The sequence below is a fragment of the Mustela erminea genome, chromosome 13, assembly GCF_009829155.1.
Source record: "Mustela erminea isolate mMusErm1 chromosome 13, mMusErm1.Pri, whole genome shotgun sequence".
Lineage (NCBI taxonomy): Eukaryota > Metazoa > Chordata > Mammalia > Carnivora > Mustelidae > Mustela > Mustela erminea.
In genome coordinates, this window is record NC_045626.1 from 73,171,869 (window position 1) to 73,195,477 (window position 23,609).

General features: G+C 46.3%; 1 protein-coding gene across 4 annotated transcripts in view; it reads right to left on the reverse strand.

Moving 5' to 3' along the window:
* Nucleotides 1–23,381, reverse strand: part of SEZ6L (seizure related 6 homolog like) — a 181,044-nt gene extending 157,663 nt beyond the window's left edge. For all 4 annotated transcript variants that reach the window (XM_032310828.1, XM_032310827.1, XM_032310826.1 and 1 more), the window contains exon 1: nt 23,056–23,381. In XM_032310828.1, the coding sequence (XP_032166719.1) occupies nt 23,056–23,149 (94 nt within the window). In that variant the 5' untranslated portion in view covers nt 23,150–23,381. The remainder of the gene's footprint in view (nt 1–23,055) is intronic.
* Between the last annotated feature and the right edge of the window lie 228 nt (nt 23,382–23,609).

Genomic DNA, 23,609 nt, shown 5'->3' on the forward strand with positions numbered 1-23,609 from the left:
GGCTGTGCTGAAACTGGAACTAAGCTCACTCCAATTCTCCAAGCTGGGCTTTTCAATCACTGTATAATTCCTAATACTTGCGGAGTTTGATAACACTTTTTCACCTCTCCTGGCTTTATCGTATGAGGGATAGTTCTCTCACAGGCAGAGGTGGATCAGCGATAGCTTGAGAGTTTGAGGTGGCACGGCGATGAGCTCCATCTGGCTGGTCCTGCAAAGTCAGGCAAAGTTCAGTTATCTGAACAACCAGAGCCTAGCAGACAAAGGGTGAACCAAAATAACTCCCCAGACTGAGTCATTCCTGATCACGCCTGGGAGGCTTTGCAGGACATCTGAGGCACTCTGCTGCAGCATAGAACATCTCCCTCTCACTTTATGCCCAGCACAGGCCTTTATTGAAAAGAATGTGTCAGGGGAAAGAGCTGGCCCTAAACAACTCTGAAACTTGGTTTGGATTAAAGCAAGAGAACACAAATAGCTACCAGTTCTTGGGCACTGAGGATGCACCAGGCACTCAATCAAGACCTTTACACGCATTTTTCCCCACACAAAATCACTCCAGGTGGGAACTATGTCTACCTCCATTTTACAGGTGAGGAGACAGAGATGTGGTCATTTGTTCATGTTACACAACCTGGAAGTGGTAGAGCTGGGATACAAATTGAAGGGGGGTAAAGGTCCCAGGTACAACCTCTTAACAATTGTGTTCTATTTCCTATACCACTAGGAGTACCCTATCCCATAACCCTCTAGTGCTTTTCTAAGAATCTATTGTGCCGCCCAATGGTCAGCTCACAGGCAGACTCCAAGTATCCTTAGCTTGGCCAAGGATGAAACTGTTCTTGCGGATCACAGACCATTGGTGTGTGGTCCAGTCTTGCCAACTAGTGAGTGCAAGGCAAGGTTTTCTGAATCCGGGGCTGTGGGCAGAGATTCACAGGCAGGGATGATCCACATCTCCATTGTTTCAGGAGGTATTACTGATGACAAAGATATGTAGGATCATCATCTTGGACAATACTGTTGGCTTCTGTAACAGCCAAGAAGAACAGCAGAGTGAGCTAGCCTGTGTAATACCACCATAGCCTCAAAGAGGCCTTGATTTCTGCCTCTGTGAAACAGGAATTCTGGGAGTATGAGCTAGTTATATCTGAGGTTGCTTTTAGCCCCCCGTTCTGGCCTCCAACTTCTTAATGTGCTCTTCTCAGAGCCTGCAGTGCCCTTCTATCTCCCATTTTTAGTTGGCTAAGTTTTATTCATCATTTGGGACTCAGCTCAGGAAGCATCTCCTCCAGGAAGCCTTCCTTAAGCTCTGGTCTGGGTCAAATACATCCCTGGAATTCTGTGGCTTAGTCCTATCACAGGACACTTCGCTATTTGTCAGATTTGTCTGCCTATACATCCAGCCTCCCCATCAGCCTCTGAGTCTCTTGGGGTGCAGGGAGCCTGTCCTAGATAATTTCTTTTCTTCAACAACCAGCATAGCCCCTGATACTCAAAAGACGCCCAACATGGGTGCACATAGCACCATGATCTCCAGCATGGTAATTATTCCTGGAAGAATTTGACCCAAACAGCTCCAGGGAATTGAACAAAATTGAATGCAGTGGAAAGTCTGAACATCACAGAGACTCAAGAAGCATATAAAACATAAAGAGAAAATTGCTTTTCAAAACTGTAACAAAGGGAAGAAAAGATTCGCATTGGCTGTTAATACAGGCTCTGTGGATGCAATGGGGTGGGGATGGGATAATTAACTTTCTCGGCACACCTCCCAAATGTTCAGTAATGTCAAATAGAGAAAAAAATCAAGTTGTAAAAGAAGTACCTTTTTTCTTCATGCACTTCCCACTCTTGCAGGACAACACGGCACAATATGATAGAAGAAAAGCATCGAGCTCTCGGCCTTGACATGAACCTGCTTTGTGATCTTGGATAAGATACCTCTCTTCCCTGATTTGTACATAGTTCATCTTTAAGTAAGGGAGACAGGCTGGGATATTCACCAAGGGCTCTGGTTCATATGTATTCCTCAGGCATCGAGCCATGTTGTTCTCACATGGATTTTTTGGTGACAAATTGAGGGTTTTTTCCCCTGGGGAACTCTCTCATTTTTTTCCCGTGTTCAAAGACACACAAACTGTTCACAATTCCCCGCTGTTGTAAGAGCAATTTGCTTTCATTATCCTAAACCTTTCAGCATTTCTTGAAACCTCTTTTTGTAGGAAGAAAAAATGTTCCCAATGTGATCACAGGAGATAAATCTGCCATTTCACATTTCAAAAAGTAATCAAAATGCACCCTACTAGAGTAGGTACTCATTACAATTTATGACGAGTGCTTGAAATTGCCTTTATCTTTCTTCTCCTCTGTCCAGAATTATTGTTTCTATTTAGGATGGGAATGCCTAAAGGGGTGGTGGGTGGACATGAGGAATCTCTTTGGTGTGATGCTGTTATTTCATGTTGTTTCCTGAAAGCCTCATATTAGCATGGGTTGACCAGATACCTTGTTTGCATGACTTCCCTCTTTTTATTTGACCTGGAGCCAAGACCTGTTGGAAGGGTGGTAAAGGACTTGGGGAGATGGGCCTATTTTACTCATTAAGACCTAAGGCCGACAAGCTTTTTAGGAGCCCATGAAAATGTCTGAGAGCTAAAAACAATATATTGGCTCCAAAATAGAAAAAGAAAACAGTGCTGCAACTAGAATTAATAAAGGCTTAAATTAAACGGGCTTCATAACCTACCATCATGTCAACCTTAGTATTTCTGAAATTTAGTGTTCATAAAAGTTCCATTATATTTGAAAAGAGTTGATGGGTTAGAATCTCATTTCACAAGAATTCCAGAGTATTCTTGATGATTTGTCAAGAAATCACAGATAAATGTAAATCGAGAACGTTACCGTGGTAACAAAATAATTCCAAAAGCTGACTTTCATATTTCCTTTAAACTGTGTCAATAAAAATGCATTTAATTTGTATGAAATGATGTGAGTTTGGGGCTCAAAAATAAGGTTACTTAGGGCACACTAAAGTCTTAAAGTGGCCTTATGTAGGATGAGCTGATGAATAAACAGGTTAATGGATAGATAGGTAAAAGAATGTATGTATGGATATATGGATGGACGGACGTATGTACAGATACATATAAGGATAGATGAACAGGTGGGTAGATGGGTGGATGGATACATGTATGGACTGATGGACAGGGATGGATGGTGTGGATGGATAGATAGGTGAACAAGTAGATGCATGGATGGATAAGTAGATAGACAAAGAGATGGATAGATAAAATTACTGATTCAGTATCACTCAGTGAGGTAGCAAGGACCCCTGACTCCTCACTTTCAAGCTGGCATTAAAACCATTTAAATGTAGTCAAAACCTTGAGCACAAGGACTGGAAAGTATCCCAAGAGACCCTCTAGGATAACATTGTTCCTCTTACAGAAGAAAACACTGAGGGTCAGAGAAGAAAGGGACACAACTGATGGCACATTTTCTTTACTCTCATCAAACAGGAGGCTGCTGCTTAAATGTTTGCCTCTTGGAAAGACATGGCACATGCCTATTTCTCAGGCGCTCTACATATTTATAGGATAGTGTTTCACAATTGATGACAGCTTTCTGCTAAACTGACAGGTCTCAGTCTTGCCAAGCCTCAGGATCTTTCCTGCACACTTTCCTTGCTGTCTCCCAAAGGAGGCAGGCTAGTGAATGGCAGTGCTTGGTCTGGGGCGAAACTACTCTGCAGACCCAGTTGAGGAGAAACATATGTGGTTTAATTCACGCTCACTTTATCTTATTTTAGCACATCTTCAGTCCCTTTCTGAGTCTTTCAGCCATCAGTTGAGACATGGTAGGGGGAAAAAAAGCCCTCTGTTCCCCCACGTATTGGACTTCCTTGTGGCTTTTCACTTGGTGACAGCATTTGGATTTTCCTTCAGGAAACCAGCATCCCTCACCTCAACCCTGGAGAGTCCAGGACTGGCCAGTCAGGTCCTACATCACTCCAGCTTCAATGATTGATTCAAAGATGAACATAGGTACCAAGTCTGACTACATGTTACATATATTAGCCCGCTTAATCTTCTTCGCAATCCTGTGAGATAGGTACTATTCTAAATTTCTTTTAAAGATGAAGGAACTGGGGTGCCTGGGTGGCTCAGTGGGTTAAAGCCTCTGCCTTTGGCTCAGGTTATGATCCCAGGGTCCCGGGATTGAGCCCCACATCGGGCTCTCTGTTCAGCAGGGAGACTGCTTCCTCCTCTCTCTCTCTGCCTGCCTCTCTACCTACTTGTAATCGCTGTCTGTCAAATAAATAAATAAAATGAGGGACCTGAGGCACAGAGAGGTTAAATAACTTACCTAAGATTGTATCACTGATAAGTGGCAGAGGTGAAGTTTGAACCCAGGTGGCATGATTTAAAGTTAGCACACTTAACACTGCAATATCCCACCTTTTAGTACCTGATGTATAGTGTGTCCTCCTAAAGTACCAGTGGATAAGTTTTATCAGAAAAACACTGAAAAAAAAATATATATTTGTTCCCATTAAGTACTTAATCAAAACTTCAACATGACTTAATCCCTGGGAGAACTGGACTTAATGGCCTCACGTAACTTTAATTTTTTTTACTCTTTTTTTTTTATTGTTAGTCACCATAGAGTACATCATTAGTTTTTGATGTAGTGTTCAATGATTCATTATTTGGATATAACTTTAAAAAATTTTTTTATTAACATAAAATGTATTATTAGCCCTGGGGTACAGGTCTGTGAATCTCCAGGTTTACACACTTCACAGCACTCACCATAGCACATACCCTCCCCAATGTCCATAACCCCACCACCCTCTCCCTACTCCCCTCCCCCTGGCCACCCTCAGTTTGTTTTGTGAGATTAAGAGTCTCTTATGGTTTGTCTTCCTCCCAATCCCATCTTGTTTCATTTATTCTTTTCCTACCTCCCAAGCCCCCCACATTGCATCTCCACTTCCTCATATCAGGGAGATCATATGCAGTTGTCTTTCTCCAATTGATGTATTTTGCTAAACATAATACCCTCTAGTTCCATCCACGTCATCGCAAATGGCAAGATTTCATCTCTTTTGATGGCTGCATAGTATTCCACTGTGCATGTAACTCTTTTTTATAAAGATTTCTATTTATTTATTTGAGGGTGGAAGGACGGAGGGAGAGGGAAAGAATCCCAAGCAGACTCCCTGCTGAGTGCAGATCCTGACATGGGGCTTGATCCCACGACCCTGAGATCATGATCTGAGCAGAAACAAACAGTTGGACAGTCAACCAACTGAGCCACCCAGGAGCCCTGACCTTGTGTAGCTTTATACATAGAATGACTCGCTTTTCTGGAAATTTATTTCCTGGTCACCTTACTTATGTGGAAGTTACCAAGAACTATGAGGAGGTGAAGAATGCAATCATCCAAGGTCAAAAATGCTGTCTAGGGTCAGCTCTAAAGTGGGTGGGAGTTATTCATGGGAGAGTCCCTCACTTTGATCTTGCACACTATTTTTGCACAATTATTATCTGTTTTCTCAGATCAAAGGAATTTAGAAATGGTAACCTGGAAGAAATTCTGTGTAGCATCGAGAAAAGAGTCATTAACTCAGGGGCTGGATTGATCTAGAAGTGAATTCCAGTCATAAAACTGACAAGTGAAGGACTTTACCTCTCTCAGCCTCAGTTGCCTTATCTGTAGTATGCTGGCAATAATAGTACCTACCTCATGCTATTGCTTTGAGATGGAAGTTAAAACTGTTGGTATAAGGTGTCCAGCACTTAGTAGGTCCTTGCTAAATTATATCCATTAGGATTGACAAATGATGAGTTCTTCATCCCTTCTCAGGGTCTGTACCCTCGTTTACAAACTATGGTTTATAACAAGGGTCCTCTTGGGGAATTTTACAAGGTTGTTGGACAGAGTAGTAAGGTAATGGAAATAAAAATGCTTTTTAAATGGCTAAAAGCCGCTTAAGTGCAAGGCAGTATTACAGTTATTACTACTATAGCTGTAAGAATTATACTATTGTTAATACTTACTACTATTTGTCATCGTTATGACCACTGCTATAAATGAATATAATATTAGTCCTTAGGTTGCTGCAATATTTCACAATAATCTCCGGGTGAAGAGTGACCACACTGGAAATGAACACCCAGAACCGTGCATCTCTACCAAACCTGAATCAATAGTGATGACACCTCCTTTGTACCTGAAATGAATTAGACAAGCATCTCTTTGTATAAGGAGACACAGGCACAAACTGACTAGTGAGTACAAAGTGGTGAGTACCTCACATAGCACCTACCAAACACATGGTAAATTCTATATTAGGAATATAGTAAATTCTACATTAGGACTAGAGTAAATTCTTTATTAGGAATAACTACAAAAGACGTAGATTAAGGATGGCTGCTCAAGTCTCTGCCACTCACACCCAGAGGGGGGCTATTTCCCTTCCCTTTGAATCTGAGCTGGCCTCCTGACTTGTTTTGACCAACAAAATGCAATGCACAACTTCTGAAGCTGTCCCTTAAGACATCTTTCCCCCTTGCTCTCCCCCCGCTGCCATACTGGGAGAAGCCCCAGCCTCACATGGGAGCCACATGAGAGGAAACGGAGATGCTTTGGGGGTAAGCAGCTCAAGCCACTGAATGTGTGGCTGAGCCTCTTGGCATTTTCAGAGCAGTCAAGCCACATGATGACTGTGGCTCTGACCAATACCATGTGGACCAGAACAATCACCAAGCTGAGCCCAGCTGAACTGCAAAATCAAAGGAGATAATAAGTCGATTGTTTTTATTCAAAGCTACTATGTTTTGGGGGTGGTTTGCCAGGCAGCAATAGCTAATTGAAATGAAATGGATATGAATGCTCCAATGAGATGCTCCTGACCCCATAGAGAGGGGCAGGGAAGGCTCTCTGGAAGAGAGAGCATGTGGAAGTCATATGAGGTTTGTGGGTTAAGCAGGAGCACAAGGATCCTAGCTCTCACTCACGAGTCAACCCTCTTCTCCACTTGATGTTTTGGAGTCCAAGTCAGGTTAGTGATAAGAAAAAAAATATAAAATCTTCTCTCACCCGGATAATTGTTTCTCCTCTTTAGGGATCAGCCCCACTTCCCCAGTTCTAAATCAAAATGACAGGGCCTCCAAATTGGTTCAGGTGCTCATGCATTTGTAAAAATGTCTTTCGCTGGAAAAGGCCTGGTATGTCTAATTTCTGCCCCGAGCACATTTTTATAGTTAAGCTATATTACAAATGGCGTTTAATTTACCCAGCAATGTCAGGCCTACATTCAAATGAGAGCCAGCGATAATATATATAAGATCCTTTTGTACAGTCTGATCAGGGCTTGGGAGGAGGGGAGAGGTGGGTTTAGCCATCTTTGTCCGAATTTATATTCTTTTCTTCTCTCTGCTGCTGTTTCTATGTTCCAGCCACCAAGAGGAGGACAGTGAAAGCCTTTCAAAGCACCAGGCCAAGTTTGAGGAGGCAAGTGTGTGGATGAGTCGAGGTTTTAAACACAGTCGAAGGGTCAAGGGCCAGGAGCCCTGAGGACTTCTGAGCAGGCTCAGTGCGTTGGCCTCCCACTGTGGCTGGAGAGAGATGGTGCCAGGAGCTGTGGGCCGACAGAAACAAACTCAGATAATTCCAGATCTTAGCTGGGAGGCAGGGGACAGGTGAGCCTACCTCCTGGTGAGGAGCCAGGGGGTGGGATTCCTTCTTCCAATCCTGTCAGCAAGGGCCTCTTCCCTAACCCCCTTCCATTCATAGAAGCTTTTTCAAAGCAGGACAGGCCACTCCCCTGCCTACAGTGAGCTTCTCAGAGCAAGAGAATAAATTTTCAGCAGGCTCCCTGCCCTACCAGGTGTGGCCCACCCACCTCTTTTCTTCATTTTGCCCACTTCCTTCCCCGCCCTTGATCCCCCATCCACAACATCTTTTTTGTTAGTTCTTCAAATGCCCTGAGCTCTGGCGACTCATCCAAGGCCAAGCCAAAGGTTGCATTCTGAGTGCTAAGGCATTCCTGACTCAGCCTGTCCCCAAGTGGAGAAGCAGAGAAGAGGGCTGATGGTAGCAATAATTCATGTCAGGGTGGCCATCCTCACACCCAAAAGCCTGGCCCTGGTTCTCGGGAAGTTGGGTGTGATCGATCATGCATGGGGCACATTTATTTGGCTCATTACTAGGTTTTCAGGGAAGAGAGGAAGCAGGAGACCAGGACTGTCTGGGGGAGAAAACATGGTGGGCTAAAAGTAGACTCCCACCCCACCTCTATACCACAGAAAGGAGTGAATTCTTTCTGAGTTGGGTATATATCCCAGCTCTGGCTGAGCCTCCGAGGGCAGTGTGAGGGATTCCCACTCAGCTCATGCTCTTGGGGGGTGGGGGGGGTCGTTACAGATGCTCTCAGAGTCCCAGGTGGTCTTTTTAACCACTTCAAGTTCATAGTGCCCATGAGAATGTCTGATGTTCTTTGGAAACTTTACCTTGTGCACTATCACAGATGAACACATCAAACCCCTTCTCTGTCATTGCAAGGTAGGCCATCATTTTACCCCTTGATGCAAATACTTAATGATCAGCATACATGGGACGCGGCGCAACAATGAACGATTAACCCATATGCATTGAATAAATGAATGAGTGATCATGCTGAATCAGTGAATAAATGAAAGATCACAGAGAGTGTAAGTTCCTTGAGGGCTGACATTGCACATATACACATTGAATATTTGCTGTTTGTGGTTGAGTCAGTGAATCAGGCCCTGAAATGCCCAGAGCCTAGTGGGAGAAACAGGGGTATAAGAAAAGTAAGAATAGTGCAGTATTCTGATGGGGGTGCCTGCCTTGGGCCAGGGAAGCATGGACAAGGGAGAGGGAGGGTAGAGGGGAAGCTCTGGGAAGGGATCGCAGAAAGGAATACAGGCTTTGGGAGACTGAGGAGGGAGAAAGGGAGCCAGTGAAGACAGCATGACTTGGGGGAACTTGGGGCCTTAGTCCAATCACAGAAAAGAGACCCAAGAATGAGAAAGGCAAGTTACAGACCAATATAGATGACATGGTACCATTCTGTAAGAATTCAAAGTGTTTGTACCCAAATTGAGGGCCATTCTACAAAATAAGCAGTTTGTATTCTTCAAAAACACCAACGTCAGGAAATACGAAGACCAAGGAATTATTCCATCATGGAGTCTCTTTGGCCCTCAGTTTCTTCATCTGAAAAATAGAATTAATTTTCTCTATCACCGGCCTCTCAAAATTGTTTGCAACCACCTATCCCAATAAGGGGTTTCCTCTGCCACATGCAGAGAATAAATGACTATTTTTATTACTACTTAAAATAAAATTACCCCAGGACTTGAAGGAATTAATTTGTTTTCGGCCAAACCTCATTAACGTATTGTCCAAGTTAATGCATTAAGGAAATAATGGGCATATAATTTATGCACATACACATGCTTGGCTACCTCTTGGCAACTTTGCTCAGAATGCATTTTTCCCACATGTGCAAGAGAACAAAGAACCAACATACTGTTACCATAAATGAAGTCAATAACATTACCCTCAGTGGGGTTTCCTGGGATTCTGGCCTCTGTTTCTACAAAATCTGGAATGGTTATAGAAGGTTCTCTTCAAGTGTACATTGACTTGGCCCATGAAAGAGCATCACCTAGAAAAGTTTTTTTTTAAAGAGATGATTGGGTCAGACCATGTCACCTCACTACAGGTAGATACCAACTAGGACTAGCAACTCTGTGAATGCACTGTTCCCAGTTCAGGTCCTTCAGAGATCATTGCCCTCTGCCTGGATGTCATCAGGCCAACACAAGAGAGAGAGAGGAGAGGAGAGACAGAACTTGCACATCTGAGTCATACCTGAGTTGGCAGAATAATTGCATGTTAGGTTCTCTGAGGGCAAGGTACGCCTTACTTACTTCTCCATCTCTAGCGCCTACCAAGTGCTTGTTACAGAGCAGAAGGTCTTGAAGGAACAGAAACTTGATCTTGAATGAATGAAGGAATCCTTATCCACCAGTGCTTAGTCATCTGAGCCCCGGCTTCCTTATCTATAATCAAATGGCTATCAGAGTCACCCTAGAACGCTCTGCTAGTATTAAGCAAGCATCTATAAATGAAGCCATGGTGGGGATTCCATCAATTATGGGAATATTTTTTCCTTTGCAGCCTTTCCAGGGATCTGCTGTTTTCTTTGGAAACAGGGAAAGTGGAGGCAGAATAGAGAGACATAACAGATAAGACCCAAACATTGCCTTCTAGGACCTCCTGAATGCCAAGAGGACTCAGGGAGGACCAAGTTATGTCCACGTTCCTTGTCTGGGGTTTGGGGGCTGATCTAAGATGAACCTTGATCATTAAACAGCAGCCAGTGAGTGATGGGTTCACTCAATTGGATCCCTGCTTTTTGCTTAGAACCTCGATTTTATTAACCAAGGTAATAAAATACCTTGAAATGAGAAGCAGAGACTAGATGTGTTGCTCTAACACCAGTGCTCCTGAACATCTTATCTGTAGGGTTCGGGCATTTGTAAATTCTGTTCCAGCTGAGAATGATACACCAAATCTCTCTTCCTTTCTCAAGACTCTTGGGAAAGGTTGCTCATTCATTTACTCATGGTAATATCTACACAAAGTATCCAATTTATTTTTTTTTAAGGTTTTATTTATTTATTTGAGACACAGAGAGAGAAAGCACGGACGGAGGGGCAGAAGAAGAGGGAGAAGCAGACTCTCCGCTGAGCAGGGAGCTGGGCACAGGGCTTGATCCCAGGACCCCACATTCACAACTTGAGTCAAAGGCAGATACTTAAGGGACTGAGCCACCCAGGCGCTCCCCGAGTATCCAATTTCTATCAGGCACCGTCTTAAACTATTGATGGAAAATCCCTTTTTGTCTCATAGAACTAGAATGAAAAGGTACAGTTCTTTCCCCTCCTATACTGTTTACATAAAGCAGACAGATTATAAAGCTGAGGGTTATACAGCTCGTAAGTGACAAAGCTGGGATCCACACTCAGGCATCTCAGTTCCTAACTTCTGAGCCCGTCCACTGCCATATGCCCAGTGACCACCTGCTGACTGCTCAATGTGCCATGCTCTGAGTTACATGTTGGGGACACAGACACGAGGTTTTCTTAGTCTGGGAGGGGGACAACCATGCATTAGCTGCATGCTAATAATAAGCACTGCCCGCATGCTAATTAAGAATGATTACACTTCAACATTCATTCATTCCACAGCTCTGCATTTGCTGAGCTTCTGTTTTCTGGGAGACGGGCTGCATATTGAGAGGGAGATGCAACACATCCCCTGCCTTGGAGGACCTCATTGCTAGAAGTGGGGAGAAAGGCTTTCCAATTCTTGCATCTGTGGGGAAGTGGTTGAGAGTGATTGTAATCAGTTCATGGAGGCATCCTCTGGCTGGACACCCGCTCTGCTCCAGGAGGAGTCCAAGTTCTGGGCTTGTAATACCTCTAGGTGGGTACACAGCGAGACGGCATCCTTTTGTTTTTTCCATGACGTCAACTGGAGGCCATGATACGTATTGAATGAATGTATGATGATGATATCATAAATATTATCTAATATTATATATTTTATTATAAGTATTGAATTCCTACTGGGTACAAACCACTATTCTATGCATTTTACAGGGTCAGCTCATGAGTTCTCACAGCATTCTGTGATGTGGGTCCACTGATCATTGTCATTTCATAGCTGAAGAAATGGAGTACCAGAAAGTTCAGGACCTGCTTGAGCTTACACATTCAGATTAATAAGAGTGGCCTGAGGCTTTCTTTAGAAACAACAATAAAGTGTTGCTTTTAACCCCAACTGAAATAAATGTATGCAAATGAGCCCCAGCACATCATTTTTTATTTATGCCATAAATTAGGCAAATTCCCTTCTTGAAGCCCTGGAAAACTAGAACTGATTCCACATATTTTGCATTAATTTCCAAGGTAGTTGGCCCCAAATTAACTTTACAACTTGGTAAACCTGCCTTAGAGGGGGCATGGAGGTAGAGGTCTGATCAAAAGTCTATAGGGAATGAAGAGTCAGAGGAGCTTTGTCCATCTGTCACCTTTTGCTCACCGCTTTACAATTTAGTGGTGCACTTCCACACCCAGGGCTGCCATGTACAGCTGCAAAGGTTGTGCACTGCTTAACTTCAGGGGTGAGGGACCACTCACCTACACTGCTGGAGATAGGAAGGGAGGTGACATAAGCATTGCAATCTCACAGTCCACCCTATGGGAGAGGCACAGGAAGAATTACATTCTCTTTTTGCAGATGCAAACTGAGGCTGAGTTGATCACACCCCTTCCTCCAGCATCACACAACACAGAAACGCCAGGGTTGGGATCCACGTCCAGCCCTCTCTCAGTCCTATGCCAGTGATGAGTCCACCACTCTCAGAAAGTGTACTCTGAGTACATTCTTTAAAACACCTCCTCCCTCTGTTTCCATAATATTAAAGCTTTGAAGAAATCACAATATTATATAATAGCTGCATTACTAAAACCATGCAGAGAACAACATGTTTGAAAAAGCACATTCTGTTTTCCCACTAACCTCCACCATTGCTCCTAAGTGCATTGTTCTCATTCCAGGTGAAACTTCTCATGAGGAGGGGGAGGGCTCCTGGGGCCCTGTCTTCAAGCTTCTCTTCATTTTCCATCCTAGCCAGATTTGCAGAGAATGGACCCCCTTGAAATGCCCAATTACACCAGTTTATAAGAACCAGCTCTCATAAATGTCCACCTCAAATGATCTTTTCCTAAGCTTACCTAAATGATGGGAAGATTGTGCATTTTCTGCAAATGCCTTTTTAAAAAAGATTATTTATTTAGAGAGCATGGGGGAGGGGCAGAGGGAGAGGGAGACAGAGAGAACCCCAAGCAGACTCTCTACTGAGGGAGGAGCTTGATGTGGGGCTCAATCCCATGCCCTTGAGATCGTGACCTGAGCCAAAATCAAGAGTCAGATGCTCAAGTGACTGAGCCACCTAGCACCCATCTGCAAATGCTTTTGTGCCCTATGCTGTAGTCATTAGTGGCCAAAGAATGCCTTTCTTTCTTTCTTTCGTTTCCTTCCTTCCTTCCTTTCTCCCTTTGTCTTTCTTTCTTTCTCTCCTTCCTTCCTTCCTTCCTTCCTTCCTTCCTTCCTTTCCTTTCTTCTTCCCTCCCTTCTTCCCTCCTTCCCTCTCTCTCTTCCTCCCTCCCTCCCTTCCTTCCTGTCTTTCTTTCTTTCACCCATTCAACAAATAGCTGTGAGTAAAGAGGTAGTAAGAGACAACCCCTGACTCCAAGGACCTCACAGTCCAGTGAGGAAGGGAGATGAGTCAGCAGACACATTTGTGATCTTTCCCAGTTCTTAGATATATTTACTAGTAAGGCCACAGCTTGATGACTGCGGATGAAGAGTTCCAGAGCAACATCGTGGCAATTGGAAGGGTTGAGAAAGCAACTATGGAGGTCAGAGCAAGAGTGTGAAATGTTATTGGTGGTGATTGCTCTACCCGAAGTATGGATGGAACTAGCCCTGTGTTATGACATGCTTACCACACTAGCCACAGATGTTTGGATTAAACATGAACTGTCAATTTCTTGCCCCAGTAGGACAAGCCATATTCCTCAGGGATCTGAGCAGGGAAACATGAGGAAGTTGAGTGTTAGGGGCTGTATGTGGATTGCCATGGCCTAGAGCAGTACTGTCCAATAGATCTTTCTACCAAGCCAAAAATGTTCTCTCCCCAACATGGCAGCCACTAGCCACACATGACTACATGACTACTGAGTACCTGAAATGTGCTAGTGGGACTGAGGAATTTTAATTCCAATGTAATTTCATTTTAATGAATTCACATTTAAAACCAAATAGCCACATGTGGCTAGTGCCTACCATATCAGGTGGTGCACATGTGGAGTTTGAGCCAGAGAAGCCATGACAGCCCACGTGTTAGGAGAGGTGGTGAGGGAGATCACTGGTTAGTGAGTAGAATGAGGCTGGTGAGAGAGAGAGAAAAAGGGGGGGGGTGGGGAGAGTCAGAAGCAATGAATGCAGGGAGAAGCAGATGCCATGGAAGACAGAAATGAAGGAAAGGAGCCCATCGCTGGAACATCCTTGGTTCAATATTCGAGGTAACTTCTTAGTCTTGATCTATCCTGAATGATGCTTCGCTCTGTAAAGCCAAAAGGAAGACTGGTTCCTCTCTTGGAAGCCAGCACCGATCTGAGAATCTGAGACTCAGCTAAGATTCAACAAATCATTGCCATCATCTTCATCACTACCCCACCCCACCTCAATCATCTAAGTGACTTGTCTAAGATCACACTGTTAGGTTGGAACCAATATCTGTCACTCCAGAGTCTGGACTCTTTATTGTACTATAATGCCTTTACAGGCTCCTAGTCCTAAGTCAGTACTCCATTTCAGAATCCCAACTCACTCATTTATGATACAAAACCTTCGCACATACCTACTCCCCAACTGGGATTGGGTGATATCAAACAAGGAAACTATCAACCACTGGCTCATACCCACCCTTCTTCCCTGTAAGACTTGTCCCAAGCTCCAGACTCTACACTCCAGGTTCTTACTTCCAGCCCTTGGGTCATCCTTGCTGTCCATCCAAGGCTGACCCTGACCACACCTTCTATGCCTTAAGCAAACCTTCCCCAGCTCTCTACACCCCACACTGCCACTGGGTTTCTCAATGAGCCACTCTCTGTGGTCCATGGTGAGAGCAGAGAAGCACAGGGGGGCACCTGGCCTGGGACCTGCACCTCCCTGAGCCTCCATGCTTTATTCTTGCTCGCCTGACTTGAGCCATCTGCTTGGATGGCACCATTCCCAGGTGTGAGCTGGTCCGCCAGTGCCTCAAAGATTCAAGTGCCAAGTCAGCACGGGAGGGAGCTCTGGCTGGATTTCAGTTTCTGCTAACGCTTCTTTTATGCAGTCATTCTGCCGTGGCCTCACAATGTAAATATCCGATTTGGGTAATGGATGCCATTGGTTTCATGGAGACAGATGTCTTAAGGCTCTCCGTGGGTCTCCGAACATACACTACAGGAAAGCAGGGATCCCACTGTTCGTAAAAGACGGATAAAGTCCCTTAAAGGAAGCCAGAAAATAGGAGTCAGAGGTTCGAGTCCTGGGCTAGACCTTGAGTGAGTAAGTTCTTTCTTGCCTTTTGGGTCTCTTTCCTCAATAAAATGAAATTACCAGGGAATGGACTGAGGCAGGTTGAGAGCCTGATGCTAAGACCTGCTGAATATGACAGACCCCAGGAAGGTACCTTGCTAGCTTTTTCTACAGAGCATGTCAATACCAGGTCCCCCTTCATTACATCATCCCTGGGAAATTAGCCGAGCACAGACAATGTGAGGCCCACCGATGGCTCGGGGCGACCAAGCTGCTCATCTGGAGTCATGCATCTCACAGAAAACAACTCTAAGCATGGATTTTTATTTCCTTTGCTATTTTCTGCAGCTGCCAGGGACCTGAGAGAAGGCAGAGTCTAAAGCCCCAGTGTCATGCCCAGAAAGTTTCTATTTTGAAATGAGCTAAGCCACAGGGTAAACAATTGCAGCCAACATGCCCTTTGGAAAGAGACATGGCTCCGGCAGGGGCCCACTGAGTGGTGCCTGCCTTGTGGCTGTGTGTTTGCACAAAGGTTGTTTCTATTCTTCACCAAGTGTCTCTCCTTCCTCATCCTATTCCTCTTTCTCATCTTCCTTCCTGTAGAATTCGTCGGTCATTTCACATCTATGAGCTCACTGATTTTCCTCAGAGCAATTCCTCAAGGTAAGATGCTCTTGCCATTTCCCAGTTTTCAGGTGAGGAGCCAAGCCTTGGAGAGACCACACAGGTGTAGAAGAAAGATTCAGGATGGGATTCAGATCTTTGCATGGATGCTACCTCCCCACAACCGGTAGTGTAGTTCAACAATCGGGTAGAGCCTTATACTGGGTGAGATACATAAGAGACATATGGATGAGGAAGCTTCGGCTGAGGGTTTTGATGGAGATATGCGAAGTGGTAACTCATGCATTGTGAGTACATGAGCTAACTATAATAGAGGGATAAAATGTGATGGAGGGGCAGAGTATGACTCATAACTGGCACAGAGAAGAGAGAGAGGCAAGGGAAGTTCTTACAGAAAAAGACAATTAAGGACTGGGTTTTGCAAGATGAATAGAAGTTCACCAGGTAACTATTGATAGCAATAATGTTAACTTTATTGAGTGCTTACTCTGGGCTACACATATCTATCCACTTTGACTATCTGTAACCATCTTGCAAGGGAGACAGGACCCAGATCTTACATATCAGGCCCAAAGGGGGTCAGAGCACTGAAGGACATAGTTCAAGGTCATGCCACTCAAGTCAGCCAGCTGGGCATTTCATCTTCAGGTATATGGCTCTTAGAATGACTCTCCAGTCATTCTGGTCCTGAATGAAGGACCAGAAGGATGCTTCACCTAGGAACCATCAGAGAGGTTGGGAGGAACAGCTTCTCCTCTTGGCGAGCTGACTTGAGACACCTGGCATTTGCCCCTGGGTGAGAAAACACCTCCGCTCCCGGAGTCCAGCCAAACTGTCCTAATTTCTGGGCTAGTGTCTGCTCTCCATTTGGCCATGGCTATGTGATACCTCATACCCTAGCCTCTAGAACAAACTGGGCTTTGGAATTAAATAGTCCTGGGTTTAAATCACAATCGCATCATTCATTGCTTATAACACCTGGCAACTGCCAATACCGGTAAAAGACTCAGTTTCCTCATTTGTATTATCTACTTAGGGACATCACCTGATATGGTGCTGAGGATGGATGAGGTGGGTGAGGATAACAGGAGTGAATATATAGAGTAAGCACAAGGACAGCCCTCTGGCACAGGGTAGACCCATGCTAAATGGCTATATTTTGCCATTCTTTCATAACACGCCCAGGAAGAAATGCACAGGAGTGCTTAGGGTCTTGAACCTTCCACACCAACACCCAGCTCCCTGAAGCTTGACCTTCTGGTATGCATAAAGTATAAAGCCTCTTAATTTCCATGTCTCATCCCAGCCCTGTGAAGACAGCTTTGCATATGTGGTCGTAGTTACCGTAAGCCACATTACAAATGGGAAAACTGAGACTCATGGCTAGGAGGTCATTGAATTTAGGTTCCCGAACTTAAGAGCTTACAGAAACCAATTTCCCACACTTTAAGTTCTCCATTAATGGTTGAGTGGCCTGGGAACAGGAGAAATTACAAACAGCCAGAATTGTCAAAGTCAGCCAACAAACCACCCATTCTGCTCACTCTCTTTAGTGTAGTCTCCTTGGCTGGGAAGAGAATACTCTTTTCCTTTTGTCTTTTTCTCTTTCTCTCCTTCTTTCAGAGATATTAGGGGTTTGGAAAAATCCTAGTTGACATGTGTCTCTGTCCCACCAGGTTTTGGAGTTTGGAGAGCCAGTGTTCAGACCCACCCAGCCTGACCACACACCGATGGTGAAGGCATCTCGTACACACATTTCATTGAGAAATACAGCAGGACCCACCTTGGAAGGCACTGTGCCCAGCACTCAAGCTGCCATGCTCAGTGTCAGACTATCTGGATTCAAATCTTACCTCTGCCACTTCCTAGCTGTCGACCTTGAGCTTCCTGAACTGTCTCTCTAAGCCTTGGTTTCCTTATGTATGAAATGGAGAGGAATTGTGGAGATTAAATAAGATAACCTACACAAGTGTCTGACGTGTATTCAGTAACCATTAGATATGACAAAGATGAACGAACCACCCACACATATATTGTAACCTGTTCGACTTTATGACTCACTTTGATTCAACCAGTTTAATTTGAGTGCTTACTATACACCAGGAACAGTGGTGGGCAGAGAGTACCCGTCCAACATGCCTCTGACAAGTATGTATGGGCCCCTGTCTATGTATCAGCAAAATCTGCCCACGAGCTTGGGGAATGCAGAATATGACAGGCATTAGAAAAATGATGCCAGATTGCAGCACTTCTTGTGACTCCCGACACACTGCTGGACCTCTCTGTGCCTCCACTTTCCCATTCTACAAAATGGGGGTAATAATAATTGGATCTATTGGGGCCATTGTGAGTGCTCTCTGAACCAATCTATACAAACCACTTATCACGGGACTTGGAACAAAATCGACACTCGACGAATGCTCTTTGCATTATGGAAACACGGTTCCAGCCTTGTTGTAGGAAATTACTTCAGGAGGGTCCATGAGAATCAGCCCATTCTCTCTGGAACACCCTCACTCCCACCGCTTCACCAACACCCAAAGGCTGCTGGTGAAGAACTACAGTAACCGGAGGATTATGCAAATATGCAAATTCCATGAGGCAGCCTTTACCCTGCGCTGCTGCTGCTGCTGCTGCTGTTGGTACTCAGCAGCTAGGACTGGCTGTCTTCAGAGAGGATTCCTTTGGTGTCATCACAACCTCTAGTGGACAACAGTGAGCACAGCGAACACCACGCTTCATGGGCCTTTGTTTCAGCCTTCCTCTGCTGAGCCCAGGAAGTCCAGAGCAGAGCAGGGAGGATGGGCAGGTCTGATGATTTCTTTCACGTGTCAGGCTGGGTACCCACCAGCCTGTCCTTTCCACTCACTATTTCCCTCTCTCTAATTCCACTGGTGGGCGATGTGCTCCGAAAGTGAAACCTGCTTTCACTACTGTCACTACTTCACTGTAGAAATCCTGCCCCCTCACCCCACACCCTGCAACCCACCCCTAGCGGCTGGTCTCTGTCACATCCCTGCAGGGCCAGCTCAAATGCTACCTGCTCAGGGAAGCCTTTCCTGACTAGGTCTGGCGAGAATGGACCACACCCCCCTGGAAGACCCCACAGCACTCTGATAATCCCCTCCTGAAGCACGGATCACAGGGCATGGATGCTAGTGGTTTTCTTCTGATCTCTCTTGCTAGGTTGTCATTGCTAGGGCAGGGACCTCATCATATGACCCTGTGTCTCCTGCACTCTACGTGGGGTTGCTGCCTGCATAAAAAGTACTCAGTAAATGTTAAATGAATGAATGAGTTAGTGTCTCTTCAAGAAGATTCTCTCCTTCTATCTCCTTTCCAACCATTACACTGCCAACTGCATCTCTGGTACCATGGACTCTACTTGCTGATGGTAATAGTGAGGTGCAAATAGTTACAGTATCAGACTTTGGGGAGAAAGGGCACCTGCAACAGGTGAAAAAAAATTCTCACCTGCCACAGGTAGCATATAGTTACCTGGGGCTACTCATATCCCAACTCCAACTCCTCCTACACTGTCCTAAATTAGCTTATTTATGCCAACATCTGCTTCACACCAGCTTCAAGAACTCACTCTCTGGGTGCCTACTAATAGGGGCAACTTGCAGTTTTGGAAAACAGAAGAAAACAGAGTAACATTACTTGAACATCTACTATGTGCCAGCTGTTTTACAAGGAAGTGTTACGCAATCATTGCTACCATCCTTACAGACGGAGACAATTCTGTACCCCTGCCCCCATTCTTCAGATGGTAAAATGGAAGCTCAGAGTAGAGAGCTCTGCTGAAGGTCACACATTCATAACCAGGGGAGATGGACCTGGACCCAGGTTTTCAAAGCCGCAGTATTTCTTTCCCAGAACGCTATAAATCTAATACCAGTGACCAGCTCAAATTCTCCAGAACAACAGCCTTACTCTGGCCTCTTTGGCGTTTTGCAGTTCGGCTCCATGAAGGAAACCACAGCCTGGTAGGAAAAAGGGCAGCTGGACTCTGCATTCTGAAATTGCCTTTTGTGGAGCATTCTCCTTGCCTTCTTATCATCTTTCTTTACTCTTTTTCACAGCATGTCAAGTGTCATCAATAATTTCCCTGAGAAATAGGAATCAATTGTAGGAAGCAGAAAGGGGCATGGGTAGAGATGGAAGTGATGCCATCTTTAGACCTCTACTCTGCTGACCTTTGGCACTTGCTCGTTGCAAAGGTCAGAATTGGCCCCTTCTGCACTAAGCCACCAACTACAGCTTTGAGCGCCCCTAGTGGAGGTCTGCAGCACGCCCTGTGGACCAAACAGGAGGACAGGTAAATTGAGCCCTTTTGAAGAGCTTTTTGAATAGCAGGAATATACTTGTGAGCAAAACCACAAAACAAGCCACTCTAATCAGGAAACATCCTCTTGCCTTGGAAGAGGGAGGAAGGAATATAACATTATTTTCCTAATGTCTAACTAAGCCTTGTGAACACAAGAAGAATCCTTCAAGCTTAGATAAGGTGGCCCCTGGCAGGAGCAGCCAGAACTCCATGGAAAAGAATGGCAATCCATAATGAAAATAGTTGTTAAGTGAATTTAACAACAACGCACATTAGAGACTAGAGGAGGCAGCAAATCTGAGTCTTATTGAGCAATATTGAATTTCCTTTATTAATTCGAGAGAAAAAGAAAAGAAATGACACGCAGGCTCTGCAGTCTTAGCACGTAGCTACAATTATTCCCTATGTGCATATCTTAGACAATAAGAAGCCTCTTCAAAAACAAGTTATACTTTATACTTATTCATGCCTTACAGCAAAATGGCCCAGAGAATCATGTGACCTGCATAAGAATGTAGCAACAAGTCCTTTTCAAGTATTTACAAATTGCAGGCAAGCAGGACTAGCTTGCAACACTGTATTAGATGTACCTCTCTCCTGACATTAGTGGAAGTTGGGCTTCAGGTTAAAAATAGAATTTATTGTGAAAGGTCAATTGTTTCCAAATGCACCATAAGAATTGGCAGTGCTCCTTGGCTATCCTCACTCCTTCCTTACCACTCAAGAGTCTTGAAGTCAGAAGCACACGGTTATTAATGAGCCTTCTGAAGTATTACATCAGTTGACTTTAATTTGGCAGTGAGGGGCACCTGGGTGGTTCAGTGGGTTAAAGCCTCTGCCTTCGGCTCAGGTTATGATCCCAGGGTCCTGGGATGGAACCCCACATCAGGCTCTCTGCTCAGCAGGGAGCCTGCTTCCCCCTCCCTCTCTCTCTGCCTGCCTCTCTGCCTACTTGTGATCTCTGTCTGTCAAATAAATAAATAAATAAAATCTTAAAAAAATATATATATATACATATATGGGCTAGTTGTAGTGTCAAACAGTTGGAAAAATAATATGAAATGTCTTAAAAATTAACACACACACATTTTGTGTTTGAAGCCAGTGAAGGAAGCAGGATATGAAATCCTTGTCTTGGATGACGATTCAGTATGTGCTATTAAGACATTTTTCCTGGAGGGCAGTGTATTGGAGAGCGGGGTCCTCAAAGGTAGAATCACTTTAGAAAAGCCAGGAAGATGCTGAGTAACTTTGGGTTCTTTCTGTGTGTTTGTCACAACACAGATTCAAAAGACGAGGGAGGGAGATGTGGACTCTGTTCAAGGCCACCAAGCCATTGTTGGAAAGACAGCTAATTAAGAAAGGGCATGCTGTGGTGGAAAGGATTTATGTAAACCAGTTCTCTTCCCCCATCTTTCCCAGAGAAATTGTCCAGACCTGATGTAAATTGTGAATATTATTGCTTCATAAAAGGGGGGTTCTTTAATGATATGCTTTGTTAAACAAAAGGTGATTAATTATTTCCTTTGCTTTGCACCCCGGGGCTCCACAGTTAAAGAGAAGAGGGTAGGGGATAAAATGCCTGATTTATGCTGAGGAGGGCACTCCAGGCCATGGGGAAGAGTTGGAGGGAAAGGGACCCAGAGCTGGGGCCCACGGAGCTAAGAGCTGTCCGCGGCCTTTGGTGCTGAAGCAGGTGTGCGCGCCAGGGGTCCAGAACTCCCTAGGGAGAAAGGGTACCGCCTGTGCTCCAGCTCCAGGTCAAGACGGTCCAAACAGACATCGAGGCTCCAGATGGGGAGGGTGTGCGCCCTCCAACTGTCTTCAGACTGGGCAGACCCTGCAGCTGCCTGCTTATTTACCACATAAGGAGCGCTTTTCTGGAAGCGGGAGCTGGACCTTTCAGAGAAGGCTAGGTTGAGTGGTTACCAATGCTCTCCTCCACTTTGGGGTCTCCTACTGACTGATTAAATTCTCAAAGCTCTTGGGTTTAGCTCTGGATTAATGACGTGTCCAACCCCCAACACACAACTTTTCCTGGGGGACCTCAGCGGGGTGGAGAAGAGGGTGTGATTCTGGGTCTGGGAAGGAGGAGCAACTACCCTTCGCTAAACTTGGACCCCCTTTCCAAACCGGCAAGCACGTGGTGGGTGAAACTAGCACCCCTACTTCCCCAATTCATAATAGTGTTGAGACACTAGGCTGTCCGGTGCGCGTGGGAGGAAAAGTGTCCGCTCGGGTTCCCGACGGTGACCTGACATCTTCCCTCCCTCCCCCGCCAAGTTCCGAGAACCCTAAGGCCCCCCGACTGGCCTCCAAACGAAAGCCACACCCAGTCCGGCATCCAGACACCTGGTTGGGATCAGTCCAGGGACCCGGTCTTACAGGACAGCCTGAACCAAAAGGAGGCAAGGGGTCCTAGAGTGGGAGGGCGCGGCACTACGAAGCCCCCAGACGCACAGTTCAAGTCTAGTCCTCAGTTAAAGGGCGGGTCGGCTGCCCCCCTTCTCGTCCTCTCCCTGAAAGGGTGAGAATTATCTGGCACCCAGCCCCGGGTGCGGTTGCAGAGAGCTCCGGGTATCTGAGGTTTGAAGGCGACCCCACTGCAAGGAGATTGTCTGGGGCTGCAAAGGGAAGTCAGCCCCACAGCCGGGCACACTGAAAGGGAGCCCGCAGCCGAAGCAAGGAAGCGCCGGAGTCCTTCAGACACATCCCCGCCTCCACACTCCCAGCAGCCCGGGCCGAGGGGACGCGGTTCCCAGCCCCGAATTTGGGCGACCGCCCCCGCTTTCCAACCCGGCGGGCGGCGCTACAGAAGCTCAGGTCGGCCGCGACCCCCTGCTGCCCCGCACTAGCCGCAACTTTGCCCCTTCCCCCGCCCCGCCCCTCCAGGCGCTTACCTCCTGCCAGAGCTGCCGCGGGGCTCCCCAGGAGCAGGGCGAGGAGCAGCGAGGTCCCGCCGAGTCCCGCGGCGGGCGGCCGGGCCGCGGGCATCGTGGCTGCGGGGGGCTCGGGGCCGCGGGCTGCGGGCAGGCGGACGGCGCGGGAGCCGGGAAGCGGGGAGGCGGCGAGCGCGCAGGGCAGGCGGGGCGAGGGAGGGGGCCGGGGGCCGGGGCAGCCGCCGGAGCCCCCCGGGCGGACGCGCGCTCAGCCCCGCGATCGCTCTGGCCGAGCTGCGCCGGGCGCGGGCGGGCGAGTGAGGAGGAGCCGGCGAGCGAGCGAGCAAGCGAGCTAGCGGGGAGCGAGCGGGAGGAGGGAGGGGGCTGGGGCCGAGTCTGTGCCGAGCGAGTGCGACGAGGGAGGGAGGGGGCGGGCGGGCCGCAGGGAGAGGGGCCGCCGCGCCCCAGGGCCAACCTCCTTCTCCAGCCGCGGCCCGTGTGCCCCGCGAAGTTTAACGCCAATTCCCCTGGTGTCCTGTGGGCCGAGCGTTTCCTCCCGGCGGATGCTCACAGCA